Raw genomic sequence first — 19,294 nt, forward strand, 5'->3', positions numbered from 1 at the left:
GGCCTGCATGGGTGTGCATGCATATATACAATGGGCACATTATTGTGTGTGCCTCGTGGGGTGAGGTGAGGTCGAGAGTCCATCCAAGGGGACACACACACAGAGAGAGAAGGACGAGTGTGTGTGCGGGCGGTGCACGGCTCTCTCTCCCTCACTCTCACGCGGCCACAACCGCAGCAGCAGCCGCACACGCAACAACAAGAAGAAGAGGCAAAAGGGAGGAGGTGGCGTGGGAGGCCGCGGTGCTGCCGTCACTGTCGCCTGTATTTGCGGTGGCATTTGTACGAAGGGCGTTTTTATCTTTCGCGGATTCTTCGCCACTTTCCGCGGGGTGTTCATGCCGTTGGTGTTGTTGGACTTGTGTTTCATCACTTTGCTGCTGCATTTCATTTTCCTCTTCCTCTTCTTTTTTTTCCTGTCCTTTGTGTCCAGTGCCGGATGTCGTCCCTGCCGGTCCTTCGGGAGGCGAGGAGTTGTGAGCCGCTGCTGCAGCAGGCGTCTGATTTCCTGTTTGAGAGTCCCCTGTTGTGTCAGATAAATTACTGCCTGGGGACCCCGCTTTACCATCACTGCTGCCAGCAGGAGGATCAACACCAGGAGGAGCATCTGAAGGAAGAGCAACAGCCGGACCAGCAGGAGAAACAGGAGGAGGAGCGGGAGCAGCTGCAGGAGCAGAAGAAACGCTGCCGGTGCCATCACCGCCAGTAGAACCATCACCAGAACCGCCTCCACCGCCTCCACCAGCAGAAGAAACGTCACCGGTGCCTTGATCTCCAGTAGGAGTTCCACTGCTTCCTCCAGAACCAGAACTGACTCCACCGCCGGAACCACCATCAGGAGAAGAACCAGCAGAAGCACCAGGAGGAGCAACAGCTCCAGAAGAATCACCAGAAGAAGCAGCAGAACCTCCAGCAACACCACCAGGACCAGGTCCACCAGCAGAGACAGAACCATTAGAAGCACCAGCGTTGGAAGTCCCACTTGAATTCGACCTGTTCCGTGTTTCAACAGAACCACCTCCAGTCGAGGCTTCGACGGCAGTAATGGGCAATACTGACCGCAAAGGCACCGTAAACGCAGTTTTATTGCATCCGTCAGGCATGTGGAATCCATTCTCACCCAACACTCCCGACGCCATGCAGCCACCCAGTGCGTTGGTGTCAACGTCCCTCGCATAAACACCGCCGGCAACGCACCACAGCACGCAGAGGGCACACACCAGCAGCACACGGCCAGTCATCATCATCGCCATCACTCCTGTCACTTGCGTGTAGCCTTCAGCACAAACTAACCCCCGTCAACGCAAAAAGCAAAAGGAGAAAAGTCATTCAACCACGCACCGTCCCATCCAGCAATGAGAGTCACACACAACAACAACAACAATTGGGTGGGCGCGGTTCAACAACAATCAAAACAAAAGAGGGGCGCTCCTCGCCCGTGCACCGTTCCTCACACTCCCACAGTCACCACTACTGTTATTCCCTCTCTCCTCAGTCCCTCACAGGCACGCCACGCTCACTCCAACACGCGCCCCTCACAGCACAGGCAGTCCGTCATGCGTTCCCGCTGCGCCGCAACGTCGTGCCGCCTTCCACAATCATGAGCGCAACGCCCAACGCGTACTGGCGCACGTGCTCCATGCGCCGCAACCACACGCGGATCAGGTTGGCCGTCATGCACTGCATCTCGTTGTCCTCCTTCTGCTTGGAGCAGACCCTCACACCTTCTCAATCCACAGCCTGGGAACTGCGAGAGGCGGCCGAGTGGTGCCACGTGTCTGAAGATCCAAATGTACGGAAACAACGGCCACCCTCACTCCCGCACACATCTCCACTCCCTTCACTGTCCCACACACAAGGGCGGTGTCATGTGGAAGAGAAGCCCGTTGCACAGCACATGCATAAGGCATATGCGGAGAGAACGCCATCGACGTCGCACCGCACGATATAGCCGTGCGCACAGCACAAACACGGCGGCAAAGAGAGGGACGGGCACATACAAGTAAATACCGCAGTCCTTCACTTCTCCCTTCAACGGCGGGTTGGCGTTGCGTCCCACACCCACAAATGAGGCACGGCGCACACAGTCCGCTCCCCTCCGAGTGCACTCAGCAGGCCGCCGCCCAGTCACCCTCCTGCCATCGTAACGGGGAACACAAACAATCGCCGTCGCGGACCATCGGTGCCACTGGCAGAAAAGAAGAAGTGGGGGCATTTCAACAGCGCAGCCAGCAGAGGTACAGTCAACGGGACAAGTAGACACACAGTGACAGTGGATACGGTAACAATGGAAGCACGCTGCAGTGAGTTACCAAAGAAAAGGAAAAAGTGAGAGTCCGGCATGACCCTCAAAAGAAACAATTAGGAAAATAGATTAGGTCGTAATTTTATTTCATGCGCCATGCAACGCAATAAAAACGACCGGGTGCATACATTTTTCCCGCACAAGAAACGGAAAGTAAGAAGAAAAAAAAATCGTACTCTTCCACGAGCCCACACAACATCCCTCACATTTCATTGCGGCATCCGGCCTGTCTCTCCAATCCTCCTTTCGTGCAGTCCGTGGGACGCGCAGCCGCAGGGCCGGCACCGCGTGTGGGCAACAGAAAAACAAGAGGAGAAGCACGTCACCCATGACAGTGTGCAGCAACCGACCATTAAATAAAGGAACAGCAAGGATGCTTATCATTCCAGGAAGGCAACAAAGCCAACAGTAAAATGTAAATAATAAAAGAAAACACGCAGGGAACGCGGCACATGTTCTCCGCGAGGAGTCGCAATTCCACACTCTTCGGCTCACAATACCGCCACAACTCCGCACAATCCAAGAAGAAGCAGCAACACCCAATACACGCACACACGCACAGTGCTGCCAACAGTTAACTCTCGCAGTGTCAATTTCGCGTCGTTGAGCGGGGCAAAGCAGTCGTGTAGACCCACACCGTTTCCGGAATACTGCGCGGTGAATTCTCGCAATTGGGGCTCTCGTGCCCAGAGTCATTGCGTTGAGTCAATCCGCCCGCATCACCCTCACCAAAAAATCCACTGCCTGCAACGCCATTTCCTGAAACGAGAGATTTGTGTCCAGTGGCGCTGCGCTCACTCACCTCGTCCGTGTTATCCGCAGCAACGTGTTCCCTGCCGCCATAAGTGACAGACATGATCCCGGATGCATTCGACGCCACTACTATTCTCGGACCGTTGGCAAAGGAAGGCCTCTTCTTGGATGCATTCGGGACCATCACTTCGTTCGGATTGCTGGCAAACTCAGGCCTCGTCTCGGACGTGTTGGTCGCCGTGTTGGATGCGGGACTCGGATCGACGGTGTTGGGTCCGTCAGCCGCCGCAGACCGTCGCCGATCCTCGTGTTGACGTGACGGCTCAGCATTCACTTGCGGCGCAGTTGTCCCACCAGATTTTGTGTCATCCCTCCCTTCACGGGGCGGCGGCAACTGACAGATGCCCGTCTGGTCAGCATCGCCGCTCCGTGCAGGCGGATGGATGGTTCCATCGGGGGAAAATTGACGCCACCACAATTCATAAGGGCCGGCGTATTTATGCGCCGTCACATTCATCGTGAAGGCAACGGTGGCCCCTTCCTCTTCCGCTGCACAGCTGGCAGCACAGTTGCTACATGTGTGCACCGCATGGGCCACATGGCACACAGCACCCAGCTCACCATTCCTGCCATGCATGCGCACATCAAAGCCACTGAAAGTGTAATTCTCACACTCAGCCCCAGCACTGGCAGCAGAACACTTCTTCCACGCCCACACACACACACGCGATAGCTCAGGCTGCCGTCACTCGGAGCACACGACACATCCACCGGCACAACCACCGCATCCGCATCACCAGATACATCTCCAGCACTCCCAGCAGCCGTCACGCACACGGACGAGCAGCAGCAGCACAAGAGCGCAACTGCCAGCATGCACTGCAAAAGAAGCAATCAAATCCACTGCAATGTGTATGTTATTTGTGTGTGGTTGTGTGCCTGCAGAAACACAAAACAAAACAAAAAAAAACAGCGACCAGAGCATGTGGAGAGACGCACAAAAATGTACAGCGGAGGTGCGTGGCGGAAACAACAACAAGAAGACCGCTCAAACTCATGACTGCACTGCAGCCCAAGCAATGGCAATTCACACAAGATTTATTTAAAAACCAAAAACAAAAAAAAACTTTCCCCTTCGTCTTAAATAAACCCCATCACACAAAATAATTATAAATAAAAAAGAGAAGTCGTCCATTACTGTCCCACACAAATTTAAACAATCGCCTGGCTGCCGTGTGGCCACACCAAACTGTCTGCATTTATTTTGCCCGCAAAAGAAAATTAAAAGATATTTAAATGTCTTTCAACCGTCCGACCCTCCGCGTGTCCGCACATCGTTTATATTTCATGCGGTCATCTGCGTGTTGCTGCTCCCCTCAGCCCTCTCATCGGCGCGTGAGTGCGGCCCGCAGAGCACAGTCACTCGTGTGTGTGTGGACTGAGAGAAGCACGCAGACATGACGGGAGTCGCGTCACTCCATCGGGAGAGTGAGCGCAGCAAAAGAAAAGAAATCATCGGAGGGAAAAGAAATGCTCACGAGGCCGACACCGAAGGGACTGCCGGCGCGAGAAATGCACACGCAAAGCAAAAAAAAATTACTTTAAAGGAAAACACGGCGGCAGGGTGTGGCTGTGTGTGTGTGTGTGGCGCTGCGGGTGTCTGCCAGCCCTGGCCGCAAACAAAACAAAACAGGAGGGAAGAAATGTGTGCGCCGCCCCACAGGCCCTCGTCGCACGCCCACACGTCACGGCTCCCTCAGCGCGCCGTTCGTCGCGGCCCCTCCCCATGCGTGCAGCAGGCGAGGCGCACATGGCCGTCGTCGTGAGCGTGTCGGTGGGTGTGCGAGTGGAGCAGTTGGGCGGAAACACACGGCACCCTCGCAGGAAGAGTGCAGCAACAAACAATTAAAAGAGGGAAGAGTAGAAAAGAAAAACGTCCACAGTGACTGCCCCAAAAGCAAAAAAAAAAAGGAATGGTTTAGTAAAATAGAAAAACGCACATAGAGGAAGCAAATTAAAAAAAGCAAATTAAAAAAATTAAATTTACAAAACAAAAAAAACATTTACAGTTACAGTGCTCCGCCCATGCAGCCAGGCAGGACGGCAGCGGTGCGTGTGCTGCAAAAGAGAGCACCAGCGGGCCTGCATGGGTGTGCATGCACATATACAATGGACACATTATGTGTGTGCCTCGTGGGGTGAGGTGAGGGCGAGAGTCCATGCAAGGGGACACACACACACAGAGAGAGAAGGAAGAGTGTGTGTGCGGGCGGTGCACGGCTCTCTCTCCCTCACTCTCACGCGGCCACCACCGCAGCAGCCGCCGCACACGCAACAACAAGAAGAGGAAAAAGAGGGGAGGTGGTGTGGGAGACCGCGGTGCTGCCGTCACTGTCGCCTGTATTTGCGGTGGCATTTGTACAAAGGGCGTTTTTATCTTTCGCGGATTCTTCGCCGTTTTCCGCGGGGTGTTCATGCTCTTGTTGTTGGACTTGTGCTTCATCACTCTGCTGCTGATTTTCATTTTCTTCTTCTTTCTCTTCTTCTTCTTCTTTTTCCTGTCCTTTGTGTCCATTGCCGGATGTCGTTCCTGCCGGTCCTTCAGCTGGCGTGGAGTTGTTAGCCTCTGCAGCAGCAGGCGTCTGATCTCCTGTTGGAGATTCTCCTGTTGGAGATTCTCCTGTTGTGTTAGATGAATTAGTGCCTGAGGACCCCGCTTCACCATCACTGCCGCTAGCTGAAGGGTCAACACCAGTAGCATCAGTAGGGGCGGAAGGACCACCAGAATGACCAGGAGCAGAAGGAGGAGCAGCAGGAGCAGGAGCGGGAACAGCAGAAGGACCAGAAGAAACGCTGCCGGTGCCATGACCATCAGTAGAAGTTCCACTGCCACCACCACCAGAACCGCCTTTTTCACCAGCAGCAGAACCACCATCAGAATCTCCACCACGAGGAACACCAGTGTCGGAAGTCTTCATTGAATGCGAATTGTTCTGGATACCACCAGCGTCGGAAGTCTCACTTGAAATCGAATTCTTCTGTGTACCACCAGAACCTCCAGCATCACCAGGACCAGGTCCACCAGAAGCACCAGTAGCACCAGCAGAACCACCTTTTCCAGCCGAGGCTTCGACGGCAGTAATGGGCAGTACTGACCGCAAAGGCACCGTAATCGCAGTTTTATTACATCCGTCAGGCATGTGGGATCCGTTCTCACCCAACACTCCCGACGCCATGCAGCCACCCAGTGCGTTGGTGTCAACGTCCCTCGCATGAACACCGCCGGCAACGCACCACAGCACGCAGAGGGCACACACCAGCAGCACACGGCCGGTCATCATCATCGCCATCACTCCTGTCACTTGCGTGTAGCCTTCAGCACAAACTAACCCCCCGTCAACGCAGAGTGAAAGCAACAAAAGACACGGCACAGTAAAATACAGTAGCAGCAGGAGCACGCATTTCATGAGAAATATTGAACCAATGAAAGTGAAAAAAGACACAATGCGCTGCAAGTAAAGAAAAGCACAGAAAACAAGGAAAAACAAAAGTGAACAGGCAGCAATAAAGCAAAACAGTAAAAACACACACAAAAAAGAGCTGCACAGTATGGCTCCAGCGCGCACGCCTCTATCCTCAACAGTGTGTCCACGCAAACAGTTGTGTGCGTGTCGTGCGTATGCGTATGTTTGGGATGCGTTCAACGTGACGGATGTGGCGCACAGCACGGAGCACACAGCAGGGAAGCGAAAGCAAAGGAAGCAAAAACACAATCATCATAATTGCTCTTACTTTATGCATCGAACCACAGTGGACGCGCACATGTCACCGCGGTTGAGTGCTGGCACGCACAGCCCGCATACACCTCTTCAGCCCACAGCGATGCACGCCAGCGCGGATGCGGCGAGCACCAGCGGGGCACACACCCACGCAGAGCTGCTGAGGCTGCCGTCCATTTCGCGAAGACGTGACGGTGCGCGGGTGGTCGTCGTGGTTGGCGCCTCTGTATTTATGGCCGTAGTACTTGGTGCCTCTGGCGCGGTGGTTGTTGTAGTAGTCGTACTTGCAGTTGGTGCGTTTGTCGTAGTCGTCGTTTTTTGCACTGTGGAATCAACTTTTGAAATCGTTGCGGACTTATCCGCAGCACTTGTTTTCGCTGACTGAACAGACGCAACTGGTGCATCTTGACTGTTGGCATTCTCATTGGCTTTCGGAAACGTTTTTTCTCCTACTTTGTTATTGTCTTGATCCGTTGGTGTAACGACCCCTGGACCTGGGCCCTCGTTTTTACCTTCTGCCTGCCGTCCGCCCCACTTATTCCCGGTTGTGGATCGGAATTCTGAACGGATTGAGCTGGTTTATCGCTACCCTCTGCCACACACACGGACGGGCGGCAGCACAGGGCAAGCACCAACAGGGCGCACAGCAGACGCCACGTCGTCATCGTGAGTGTGGCCGTTCAGTGGTGTGGAGCTTATCTGCACAGCGAGTGGCATGGAGAGCAACAGGGAGACGAGAGGTGCGGCAGACACACACAGAGGGCACACCACATGAGGAGAGGGCAGCAGCCAGGCATGCACCGTACGCCGCACACCACGCACGACACACACTCCAATCCACGGCGGCAGGCACACACACACACACAGTCCTGCCGCAACACCAACACACAGATGGAGGAGGGAGAAGCAAACAGGAGCGGCACACAAGGCTCCACCGCACGCACATACGGCGAGAGCGGTCCGTCGCGTCGGCACCCCTCACGGAGGGTACGCACACACACAAGAGAATAGATGCAGCGCACACAGCAGCACAAAAGCAAAGTAACAGCAAAAAAGGAATGATCCCCGCACACCACGTGGATCGTTGGTCCACGGGAAGCGCAGCCAATATTCATCACAAAAACAATTCAGTTGACTTTGGCCTTCGTTCATATTCAGCGCACTCCACTTCATGCAGGCACCGCCACCACCACTGCAGCAGCAGCAGCACGCATACGAGACAATAAGACGCAAAGGATGGGAGGTGGTGTGGGAGACCGCGGTGGAGCTGTCGCTGTCGGCGGTGGTCGCTCTTCCTTCGTCATTTTTAGTGACTGATGTTGTTGTGAATTCTTCCTGCTGTTTGACTGGGAGTGATGTGAAAAAGAATTGCTTCCCTGGCAGTCATTTGATTCCTCTCCTGCCCCGTCGATTTCTGTGCTCGCCGCTGGAGTCGGCGGGACGCTGACAGGGCTGCCAGCACCATCTGACTGAACCTGGTCTGCTGTGTTCTCGTCCCCATTCCCACTGCACCAGCTGCTGGGGGCGGTGCAGCGGTCATCCCAGAAGTACCAGCAATGGGCTGCGGTGTCGGCCGCATCAATCAATGGATGTGTCCGAAAGCCACAGGAACTTGCATCGACAGGGAAGCCTGCACCGACACTCGGGGATGGGGAACAATGACGGCAAACAGAACAGCGCATGCCACCTAGGAAAATCCGCAAGTCGTATTGGCGCGGGCTGCGTCGTGTTTTAGCGGCGACGGAAATGAATGACGGTGCGAGTGGCGTTCTCGTCGTGCGTCCCCTCCGGCCACTCCTCGCAGTAAACCCATTGCCTGAGCACATTTGATTCCGCCGGAGAGACCAATTAAAAATGTTCTTTCCTCTAAATGTGTTGTGCTCGCATGTGGCGACGGCCGCCCGCAATGCCTCCAGCGGATACACCTGCGATGCACGGTCAACACATTCCACATCCACTCGTCGTGCACCATCCAACACCATCTTTCCCTTGGAGCCATGAACAACACCGGGCACACACTCCTTTTCGGCCGTCCACGGCATGCGCCTGCGGTGAGAATCCGGAGAAAGTCCCATTCCTTTTGTGCACAAAGTCATGGAGCTGCCACCGTTGCGTGCGTCCCCGCGAAGAAAACAACAGCCCGCCGCAGCACTCACGAATGCCCACCCGTTGCCTCCTCTGCAAAAAAAAAATAAACATTGGAGGGAAAAGCGTGCACAAATGCCCCGGCGAAAAAAGTCAGCATCAGTGGATGAACACTGAAGCCGTGGGTGCATGCTCCACAAATGTCCTTCCTTTTTTAACCGCCTTCTTAGTGGCAGAGAAACGACTTGCAACCGCACACACAAGAAAACAAAAGCAAAAGGCAAGCAGCGCAGCCGTCCAAACACACACACGCGCATCGTATGAAACACTTCTTGGAGAGGAACTGAATGCAGGAAGAAGCGCACACAATCCCCATGGACACCCGCAATCGTGTGTGGTTGCATATTTTCCACTCTTCGACCCTCGATGCGTTCCTGTGCGTGTCTCGCCAGTGAGTCACAGTGCCGTAGGATGCCAAGTCCCTGCACAAACACACCTCAGGACGCGGCAGCGAGGGTTCCCCAATAAACACCCCACGGCCATACCTTTTGGATATCTCATGGACCTAGTGCCTCTCGCTGCAGGCCAAACCACCCAAAACAAGCAGCACAATGCGCTGCGGAGTTGTGAGGGCAATCATCCCACCACCGCCACCCAGATCAGGATGATTCTCCCATTTGCCACCACACCCTTGAAATGGCCCGGCGGTTTTTTCATGTTTCTCCACTGTTTTGGCCACCACTCGCGCCATTTGGCCCCATCGCACGATCGCGCTGCACCGATGCCAACGACAGCTCAACCCGCAGCGTCCTATTCCTGTCCGTCTCCATCATCATACAGGCATGCTTCTGAAAGGGATCCCTGTCCGTCACGGCGTTGCTCGCAGAGGCACTCGTGCTCCGTCCGCCCTGCGCCGACGCCGTGCTGTATCGTTGCACGCTCCCGGCCCTCCTCATCACATGCTCAAGGTTCGCAGACAAATGGGCTTCCGGTGTCAGTCTACCGTCTCGGATCAGCTGCTGCTTCTTGGCCTAATTCAACTCGTCGGTGCTGCTCGCAGTCACAAGCAACAGGAGAAGACGCAGACGCACTGGCCTGGGCATCGCGGCATCCCTCTTCAGGTGCCGCACGCCATCCAGGTTTTTCCTGAAGGGTTTGCGCCCAACGGGGATGTTTTGTTCCACCTCGCACACCTCCGCCAGTTGCTTCTCCCGGTACTGCGCCACAAGCCTCGCGCAAATGTCGATGTGCAGCGACAGTCTGGTTTGCCTCTCCAGAAACTCCGGCGGAGACCGCACCGCACTGCCCAACTCCGCAAGATTGGCCTTCGGCTCCACGCCATGCGCCAATCCCGGGTGATACGCGTGGAGTGTTTTCAGCGCTACCGAAAGCTCCTCCACGCACTGCGCAAGAAAACAATGACGGTACTAGCGCCGGTACACTTCTTCCCCATCAATTACTGCCGCTTCGAGCCCACACCCAGACGATTCCTACAGGTCTGCTCATACACTTTCTTCTCCAGCGGCATCAGGTCATCAAGCAGACACTGACATGTGCGTTGGTGCATCAGCGGCGTCACCATGGCACAGCTTCAATCAAAGATGATCCGCACCGGGTTGCCGCGGCTGTCGGCGCCCCTAAGTGAAATCCGGCTCGTCGTGGCAGAGCCTGGCAAGCCCATTGCAGATGCTGCCACTGTTTTGGTGGCGAATGCCGGGCACACCATTGTTCATGGCGTGAAAAGCCGCCACAGGACGTGGCGCCGTAACGTCCAAAACCGACCATCAATTCGGAGGCGACAGCAGCTGAGAAACCCATTCTGCATGCTGAGGTGGAAAACCAGCACCTCACGGGCGGCGAATTCTAACATAACGTCCTTGGAACACATCGCCCTCGGCGCTATCCGAGCCCACGCGAGTTGCTAAGGGTGGCGATGCGGGGTGCACCCCAGCGCAAAGATGTTTGCATCCCTGTACGGGACCGTTGCAATCCAATCCTCAGCCACGCGGCTCACAGACGCATCCTCCACGGCAAAAAAGTAGCGCGCAGGGCTACTGATAACCGGCTGCCGCGGCGTCATGAGGTCCTCGAGCAGCGTCACGCCGTGCTCCATGAGGTCATGGAGACGCAGTGAGCAGCTCAGCACAGCCGCAGCATGGGCATCGCAGAAAAAACTTTAAACTATCCATGAAAGGCGTCGAGCATCTGATGGAACATATGATCCCGCGCACAACCACAAACGCCATTGCTGGGCTCACGCGGCTTCCCTTCTTCCGTCGGCCTTGCTCGCACCAACCCGCCTCGCATAATATGTCAAGCACAAGTCACACAGACAATGTGCTTCGATATGCGTGTGTGTCTTGTGTGCGCACATTCACTCGCACCGCTTTTTGTGTGCGTCTCAGAAAACCCAACAAGCACACAAGCAATGCCATACTACCATCTGGTGGCCCCAACATCGGCAACCAACACAAGAAGAGCTGTGGGCATCGTAGATACCACCAATTCCAAACACAAAGTCAAACGGAGTGGGCACAGCACATGCATATGGAGAACGACATCCATTGAAATAGATGTTTTTCTATTGGGCTTCCAGTGCTGGGTGCAGGCCGCGCAGGAGGAAGCGCAGTCGCCTCGCAGCGCAACGCCGACCACACCGCAAATCGATAGAGTGTTGCCACGGCGGCGGCAGAGGCAAACAGAAGAAGCAGCGGACAGGGACAAGCAGCAGCAGCAGTGTCATCACCGGGAGTCGGGGACGGGCCTGCTCGCCGTCCGTCTCGCTGCTTCGATCCTTGCCGCCGAGAGAAGATTCTCGCGGTCTGTCGGAGCATCCTGGCCGGATCCACTTCTCCTCTGGCGACGGATGCTTCTGGGGAACAGCCGTGTCGACATCCTTCGGTGGTGTACCGTGGTCGGTCTCAATGCTCTCCGTAACGGGGACGGATGCCCGTAGCAAAGCTTGTTCAGTAGATGCCGGTGAAACCGTCCTGCTCCACACGCCCTCTCTCCTCGCCGTCCCACGGAACCACTGGAAGTAGGCTGCCGCTGGTGGCGGATATCGTGCACACCTCCGCGTGGTCACGGCAAATGGCGTTTCCCTCATCGTAGGGCCGAGTGGCCCAAGCAATCGTCGCCCCGTCCGTGCATGGGCACAACGGACGTTACCCTATTTAGTCACTTCCAGATGCACCTGCATGCCGAGACACTTCAATGCCGCATGCATGGCAGCACCGAGATGTATGTTTCTTCCGGGTCCCTCGCATCCGTCGTGTTGGTGGGAAGCGTGTCCAGAAACCACGAAGAGGACCCATCCCCAGGCATCGCAGACAAACGTTCTCCCCTCCCAAATAACAGCGTCAGCACCATTTCTCACATCCAGTGCGGGATCAGTGATGGGGCAACTGTCCATCGGGCGTTTGGCTGAGCTTTCATGGATAATTAGTCTACACGGCAACCAATGGAATACCGTCCCGTCGCGCAGCATCTGACAGGAACGCCCAATGCTCAGAGCATGTGGGAATATTCACTCATGTTCAGTGCGGAGCACTTCCTCTGCAGCAGCCGGCGCCCCCAATCGGTGCCATCCACTCATCCCTCGCGTGGCACCGCCACCAGTGCGACTCCAGCGTCCTCCCGTCCCCATCTTCATCCTGCAGCTCCATGCCATCAATGTCGTCGCAGTCGTGGTGCTCCCTCGCAGCCATCGCGGCATTCGCTGAGTGCACCACCACCGACAGCGCTCTGCCGCGCACACCAATAGCATTCCTCACCACGCTGTGGCTTGCCGTGTGCGGGCAGTTAAACCCGAGAGCATGGGCCAACAGGTGCGCGGCGATGCGTCCGTGAAATAAAACTGACGGGCAAATTGCATGGCGCCAGCGACATGATGGCCATCCTCTAGCGTGGCGCACCGCAGTGCCCACACACCACCAGCGCCGCAGCCACGCACTGCGCCGTGTCAGAATTGGGAACACCAGTGGAAGGATGCTCAGCAGGCACCGTGAACCGACTGCAAACGCTTCCCGTGGCAAATGGGACGCAGTCAGCGGACCCTCCAGTGCCTGCACGAGCAGACGATCCGCATGCAGTTTGAAAGCAGCAGGGACAGTCTCCTCGGCAAGGAGGTTCCCGTGCGCAAAGGTCAAAGCACCGTTCTTAGAGCCAAACGCGCCGTCCAAAGAATTTACTGTGCAACGCCAAAAGAAGACGCAGTGACTCCTGCTGTCACACGGGTCCGTTGTTGACGCCTTAATGCCTATGGGCACCCATCGGTCTTTCCAAACAAAGCTCCAGACCTGCAACGCATCCTCCGCCCTGAGATGCATTCTCCCCACCGTAAACAAGATAAACCTCGCCGTCGGAGGAGACCACATCGTCAAGGAATCAGGAATACTTCAGGGAGACAACAAAGCAACCGCTGAAAATCACATCGCAGATATCATCGCAAAGAGAAGAAACAGCGCTAGAGGCCGTGGGGTGGCGTCGATCAATTGAAGCATGGCGTATTTCAAAGAAAAGCCAATTGGCTTGAAAAGATTTAAAGAGACTGACACTCTCAGAAGAATAGAAACAACATGAAACAAAAAAAAAGATTCAAGTCCCCCAAGTTAAACCAAACTGCCAATCGAAAAAGTGTGGAATGGGTGCACTCAACCACAAAACAAGTAAAACAGTACAAAAAAAAAGCGTGGGACGACCAGCGCACACACTCTCATTACTCCCGTAAAGCAACACACACACACACAGAGGGAGAGAGAGAGAGGTCGCCCACTCAATGCAATGGAAACAAAACAGAAACAGTTACGGTGCTCCGCCCATGCAGCCAGGCAGGACGGCAGCGGTGCGTGTCGTGCAAAAGAGAGCACCAACGGGCCTGCATGGGTGTGCATGCATATATACAATGGGCACATTATTGTGTGTGCCTCGTGGGGTGAGGTGAGGGCGAGAGTCCATGCAAGGGGACACACACAGAGAGAGAAGGACGAGTGTGTGCGGGCGGTGCACGGCTCTCTCACACTCACTCTCACGCGGCCACCACCGCAGCAGCAGCCGCACACGCAAAAAGAAGACGAGGCAAAAGAGAGGTGGTGTGGGAGACCGCGGTGCTGCCGTCACTGTCGCCTGTATTTGCGGTGGCATTTGTGCGAAGGGCGTTTTTATCTTTCGCGGATTCTTCGCCGTTTTCCGCGGGGTGTTCATGCTGTTGGTGTTGTTGGACTTGTGTTTCATCACTTTGCTGCTGCTTTTCATTTTCTTCCTCTTCTTCTTCCTCTTCTTTTTTTTCCTGTCCTTTGTGTCCAGTGCCGGATGTCGTTCCTGTCGGTCCTTCGGGTGGCGAGGGGTTGTGAGCCGCTGCTGCAGCAGGCGTCTGATCTCCTGTTGAAGATTCTCCTGTTGTGTTAGATGGATTACTGCCTGAGGGCACCGCTTCACCGCTTCGGCCAGCTGAAGAATTAACACCAGGAACAGCAGGAGCACCAGGAGCACCAGAAGAAACGCCACCGGTGCCTTGACCGCCAGCAGAAGTTCCACTGCCTCCACCACCACCAGGAGAACCACCAGGAGAACCACCACCAGCAGCAGGAGGAGCAGGAGAAAGAGAAGGACCTCCAGCGCCAGCAGCAGGTCCACCAGCAGGAGAAGCACCAGAACCACTACCAGGAGAAGAACCAGAAGCCACGACACCAGCAGGACCAGAAGGAGAAACACTTTCGCCAGTCGAGGCTTCGACGGCAGTAATGGGCAGTACTGACCGCAAAGGCACCGTAATCGCAGTTTTATTACATCCGTCAGGCATGTGGGATCCATTCTCACCCAACACTCCCGACGCCATGCAGCCACCCAGTGCGTTGGTGTCAACGTCCCTCGCATAAACACCGCCGGCAACGCACCACAGCACGCAGAGGGCACACACCAGCAGCACACGGCCAGTCATCGTCATAGCCATCACTCCTGTCACTTGCGTGCAGACTTCAGCACAAACTAACCCCCGTCAACGCAAAAAGCAAAAGGAGAGAAAAGTCACGCAACCACGCACCGTCCCATCCAGCAATGAGAGTCACACACCACAACAACAACAATTGGGTGGGCGCGGCTCAACAACAATAAAAGCAAAAAAAGAGGGGCGCTCCTCGCCCGTGCACCGTTCCTCACACTCCCACAGTCACCACTACTGTTATTCCCTCTCTCCTCAGTCCCTCACAGGCACGCCACGCTCACTCCAACACGCGCCCCTCACAGCACAGGCAGTCCGTCATGCGTTCCCGCTGCGCCGCAACGTCGTGCCGCCTTCCACAATCATGAGCGCAACGCCCAACGCGTACTGGCGCACGTGCTCCATGCGCCGCAACCACACGCGGATCAGGTTGGCCGTCATGCACTGCATCTCGTTGTCCTCCTTCTGCTTGGAGCAGACCCTCACACCTTCTCAATCCACAGCCTGGGAACTGCGAGAGGCGGCCGAGTGGTGCCACGTGTCTGAAGATCCAAATGTACGGAAACAACGGCCACCCTCACTCCCTCACACATCTCCACTCCCTTCACTGTCCCACACACAAGGGCGGTGTCATGTGGAAGAGAAGTCCGCTGCACAGCACATGCATAAGGCATATGCAGAGAGAACGCCATCGGCGTCGCACCGCAGGATAGAGTCATGCGCACCGCACACACACGGCGGCAAAGAGAGGGACGGGCACATACAAGTAAATACCGCAGTTCTTTACTTCTCTCTTCAACGGCGGATTGGCGTCCCACACCCACAAATGAGGCACGGCGCACACAGTCCGCTCCCTCCGAGCACACTCAGCAGGCCGCCGCTCAGTCACCCTCCTGCCATCGCAAAGGGGAACAGAAACAATCGCCGTCGCGGACCATCGGTGCCACTGGCAGAAAAGAGGAAGTGGGGGCATTTCAACAGCGCAGCCAGCAGAGGTACAGTCAACGGGACAAGTAGACACACAGTGACAGCAGATACGGCAACTACAGAAACAAGCCGCGGGGATTTAAAAAAAAGAAAAGGGTGGGAGTCCGGGATAACTCCCAAAAATAAAACGAAAAATTAATGGAAAAATTGATGCGGCAGGACTTTTATTTCATGTGCCACGCAGCAAGAAGCGACCGTGTGTATATACACATTGCCCGCACCAGGAAAAGAAAAAGGGAAATTAAAATAAATAAAAGAGATTGCACTGTTCCACCAGCCCACACAACTCTCCTCACATTTCATGCGGCATCCGGCCTGTTCGTCCTAACCTCGTTTCGTGCAGTCCGTGGAACGCGCAGCCGCAGGGCCGGCACCGCGTGTGGGCAAAAACAAAAGCAAACAAGAGCGGGAAACACGTCGCTCATTACAGTGTGCAGCAGCCGAACATCACGCAAAGAAACAACAGTACTTACTGCTCCAGCTGAACTGCATTAAAAAGACATTTAAAAGTAAAAACATTAAAGAAATAAAAGATAAGTGAAAAAGGGTGGGCAGTGCGGCGCGTATTCTCCGTGAGGCGTCGCAGATCCGCACTCCGTGGCTCAGAAAGCTGCCACCACCCAAATACAACCCCAGTAGAAGCAGCAACACACAGGACACGCACACACGCACGGTGTTGTTAGCGCCTAAATCACGAAGTGTCAATTCCACGTCGTTGGGAGAGGCGAGGCGGTCGTCGGGACTCACGCCGCTCCACACCCTGCGAGGTGACTATTTGTAATGGGAATTCGTGTCCAGGGCGTGGTGCTCATTCATTTCTCTTCGGTAATATTCCCAGCAATGTGCTCCCTGACGCTGTCAAATACTCGAATCTTCTCGGGTGGTGTCGGAGCCGCTTCCCTCGTCGGAGCGGGGGCCCTGTCCTTGGGTGCACGCATCGCAGTGGAGTTCAGTGGGCGGCTGTACAGAAAGACGTCAGTCACCGTCACAGGGGATTAGTGCCCACAGCACGCGCCAAAGCAAAACCTCAGGACCTCAGGTGGCTTCTGACCTGTCAACGGCACCTCTTCCTATTCCGCCAGCAACTGACCGTCAATGTGCACAGAGGCCTTGTTGCCTTGCAGCATAAGTACCGCCTGGTACTCTTTCTTCGGCTCCCAAGTGCTCCTCCGTGTTGTTGTCGTGCCTTCGAACGCCGTCTCCCGCTTCTTATTGTGGCCGCACGACAGTCCCATGGTACGATTGGACGCGGTGTTCGCCAGCACCGCAGTCAGTGGAGGAGTGTTCCCACTCGGAGCCTCTTCGATGGCCACCGACGCCATAATTGTGAAGTGGTGGCTCAAGAATACATGACGCACGTTATCATCCCGAGTGTTCACGGGCCATATTGCCCTGGACTCAAGTCCCGTGAATCGGAACCCATCGTTGTCCTTCACTGCATTCGTCACCGCCGCATGCAGGCAACGGTACTCGTCGTTCCACGTGCCATCACTGGCCGCATCGGACAAAACTGCCACCAGACCCGCCGTGGGTATTGACACGCTGGAGAAGAAAGTGTCCTTTTGCACCCCAGCACTGAGGACAGACTTGATTGCATTCGCTTCCTCCGTCAGGCGGGAAAGTGAAATGACACGGCCCTCACCGTTGCCCCTCCGTTGTAAAAGATGCAAATCCCCGTCCGAGTGCAGCAGGGTGCTGGCGAGCTCCCAATTCACAGCACTGTCCATGACAACCGGCCCAACATAAAACGAGCGGTTGTTGTCCGTGACCCAAACGTAAAGCGGATTGGCCCTATTCTCCACCGAGGCGTACCCTCTCTGAGTGCACAGCATGACCTTCCTTCCTCAATGGCCGCGGTGATGAGGGCATCCACACGCAGGCTTTCTTTCTGAGAGTCTCCCGATCCTGCGTTGACCCACACGCCTGAAAGCTTTCCGATGGCTTCCGTCCACGCTGTCCCCATGTCACGCGACTCGTACACCCTCCGGCCATTCTCGCAGTCAACAATCATGGGAAGTGATCCCTCCCACTCGCTGACGCGGGGTCAAGGCATTCCGCAGGGGACATGCCCTCAGAGAGCGCCCAGTTACTGCCGTTGTCCGTCGAGTAAATGGTCATGGAGCAAACGTATTCTGCCTCATTCCTCGCCATCAGTGGAAACAGGAGGGTGCCATTCTCCATCACAACACCTGAGCCACCGGAAGCAATGAACTCCGTCCGTTCACCTTCGTGAGAAGCAGAAGAGATCCGTTTCGAGAGTGGTTTGGGGCCGCCCCATTCGATCCGTCCACTCTGCTTGCCACCCGTGGGATTCGTGACATCGCCCACAACCAGTTGCAGCTCCAAGCCGCCCTCTCTCCAACACCCACCTTCGTAGGACACATCCGAGCCTCCCGCAAGAAGAAACACTCCGTGGCCCTTCGTGACTGTTGTGGAGTGGTGCGCAACACCCAGACCCTCCTTTCCCTCCGCTGCACCAAGCACAGTTTGTGCCCTCCATGTATACTTTATTGGCCTCACCAACAAGAGTGGAAGAATTCTACGCAGGGTCAATGTACCCCGCAACAACATCGGAAGAAAAGGGCTTAGTTAATTGACCACCTTGATATTCGGCATCCAAATGTGACACTCAGCAAAAGCAGCAATTACTCCACCAGCACTGACGAGAAAGGGTAAAACAAATGAATCCCTCGTCGTACCTGGAACAACCTCATCCCTCGGCTGCAACACCTTCGTCTGTGAAAAAAATAGATCGAGCCTCTCCGGCTCCTGAAACACTTCTTAAATCATTCTTGCCATCATTCTCCTTTGCAGGCGTGGCTCCACAAGTACCGCAGCGCAACGTCAAAAAAAGAAAAAAGGAGGAGCAGCACCGCGGAAGTAAACACACGCCGCAACATGTTGGGCCTCGGCGGCTCACTCTCTCTTCTTTCCCTCCTCCTTCCGCTGGATCCGGTCACGCGGCAACGGTTGTGTGTGCGGGGTGCCATGACAGCAGCAACACGTGAGAGCATATAAATATGTGTTTGTGTGTGCTGTTGTTGGTCCTTCAGTGCCTTCCAACTTCACAGTATCGATTAGCGTTTGTTTTCCTTCCCAGTTTGAGTGTGTTTGCGCGCAGGAAATCAAATTAAAATTTAAAAAGCACCAAAACAGAGCGTGGCAGAAGAAAGGGTGGCGCCGCCATCCACAGTGTAACACACCAGCGTCGTCGTAACCGCTACAGTAATTACTCTCCCCGTCAACAACGGCTCAAGTACTGTGGGGCCGCAGGCAGAAGCAGAGACACTGACGTTTGCGCACGGGCCAATACACCCTCCGGCAAACGGCACCAACCAACAGACAGCCAGCAGAAAGTAAGTGCAAGAAAAATCCCAAGTGCTGCGGGATCCTTGCAAGCAGCGCTCCCTCACTGCAGGGCCTCTATTAAAGCGTTCCCCGCCGCAAC

At 55.4% G+C, this 19,294-nt stretch overlaps 6 protein-coding genes and 4 pseudogenes across 6 annotated transcripts, besides 13 other annotated features; all 10 read right to left on the reverse strand.

The window, feature by feature from the left end:
* Nucleotides 1-600: part of a sequence feature (areas not merged during assembly with more than two copies in the genome that could not be assigned to a particular haplotype) that runs on past the window's edge.
* Tc00.1047053510627.128 (mucin-associated surface protein (MASP), putative) lies at nucleotides 158-1,252 on the reverse strand (the record flags this gene model as incomplete). Its single annotated transcript, XM_813540.1, has 1 exon — nucleotides 158-1,252. The coding sequence occupies one exon, from the start codon at nucleotides 1,250-1,252 to the stop codon at nucleotides 158-160; it is 1,095 nt and encodes a 364-aa protein (XP_818633.1).
* Nucleotides 596-680: a sequence feature (GA-rich).
* Nucleotides 601-954: a sequence feature (haploid, non-Esmeraldo-like haplotype).
* Nucleotides 829-967: a microsatellite.
* Nucleotides 955-1,069: a sequence feature (areas merged during assembly that could not be assigned to a particular haplotype. This can correspond to areas where the two haplotypes were merged or to regions with more than two copies in the genome that were merged during assembly.).
* Nucleotides 1,070-19,294: part of a sequence feature (areas not merged during assembly with more than two copies in the genome that could not be assigned to a particular haplotype) that runs on past the window's edge.
* Tc00.1047053510627.140 (uncharacterized protein) lies at nucleotides 2,894-3,694 on the reverse strand (the record flags this gene model as incomplete). The annotated part of the gene is made up of 1 exon (XM_813535.1): nucleotides 2,894-3,694. The coding sequence occupies one exon, from the start codon at nucleotides 3,692-3,694 to the stop codon at nucleotides 2,894-2,896; it is 801 nt and encodes a 266-aa protein (XP_818628.1).
* Nucleotides 4,218-4,238: a sequence feature (AT_rich).
* Nucleotides 5,083-5,103: a sequence feature (AT_rich).
* Tc00.1047053510627.150 (mucin-associated surface protein (MASP), putative) lies at nucleotides 5,355-6,407 on the reverse strand (the record flags this gene model as incomplete). The annotated part of the gene is made up of 1 exon (XM_813536.1): nucleotides 5,355-6,407. The coding sequence occupies one exon, from the start codon at nucleotides 6,405-6,407 to the stop codon at nucleotides 5,355-5,357; it is 1,053 nt and encodes a 350-aa protein (XP_818629.1).
* Nucleotides 5,583-5,615: a microsatellite.
* Nucleotides 5,804-5,905: a microsatellite.
* Nucleotides 5,941-6,007: a microsatellite.
* Tc00.1047053510627.169 lies at nucleotides 6,927-7,502 on the reverse strand (annotated as a pseudogene).
* On the reverse strand, nucleotides 8,006-9,112 carry Tc00.1047053510627.174 (hypothetical protein, conserved; the record flags this gene model as incomplete). Its single annotated transcript, XM_813542.1, has 1 exon — nucleotides 8,006-9,112. One exon carries the CDS (start codon nucleotides 9,110-9,112, stop codon nucleotides 8,006-8,008), a length of 1,107 nt encoding a protein of 368 aa, XP_818635.1.
* On the reverse strand, nucleotides 9,378-11,228 carry Tc00.1047053510627.179 (annotated as a pseudogene).
* Nucleotides 12,458-13,297, reverse strand: Tc00.1047053510627.184 (surface protease GP63, putative; the record flags this gene model as incomplete). Its single annotated transcript, XM_813541.1, has 1 exon — nucleotides 12,458-13,297. The coding sequence occupies one exon, from the start codon at nucleotides 13,295-13,297 to the stop codon at nucleotides 12,458-12,460; it is 840 nt and encodes a 279-aa protein (XP_818634.1).
* Tc00.1047053510627.190 (mucin-associated surface protein (MASP), putative) lies at nucleotides 13,948-14,871 on the reverse strand (the record flags this gene model as incomplete). Its single annotated transcript, XM_813537.1, has 1 exon — nucleotides 13,948-14,871. One exon carries the CDS (start codon nucleotides 14,869-14,871, stop codon nucleotides 13,948-13,950), a length of 924 nt encoding a protein of 307 aa, XP_818630.1.
* Nucleotides 14,176-14,208: a microsatellite.
* Nucleotides 14,463-14,632: a microsatellite.
* On the reverse strand, nucleotides 15,196-15,339 carry Tc00.1047053510627.195 (annotated as a pseudogene).
* Tc00.1047053510627.200 lies at nucleotides 16,740-18,860 on the reverse strand (annotated as a pseudogene).

Source organism: Trypanosoma cruzi, genomic scaffold (genome assembly GCF_000209065.1).
Source record: "Trypanosoma cruzi strain CL Brener 1047053516801 genomic scaffold, whole genome shotgun sequence".
In the NCBI taxonomy this organism is placed as follows: Eukaryota; Euglenozoa; class Kinetoplastea; order Trypanosomatida; family Trypanosomatidae; genus Trypanosoma; species Trypanosoma cruzi.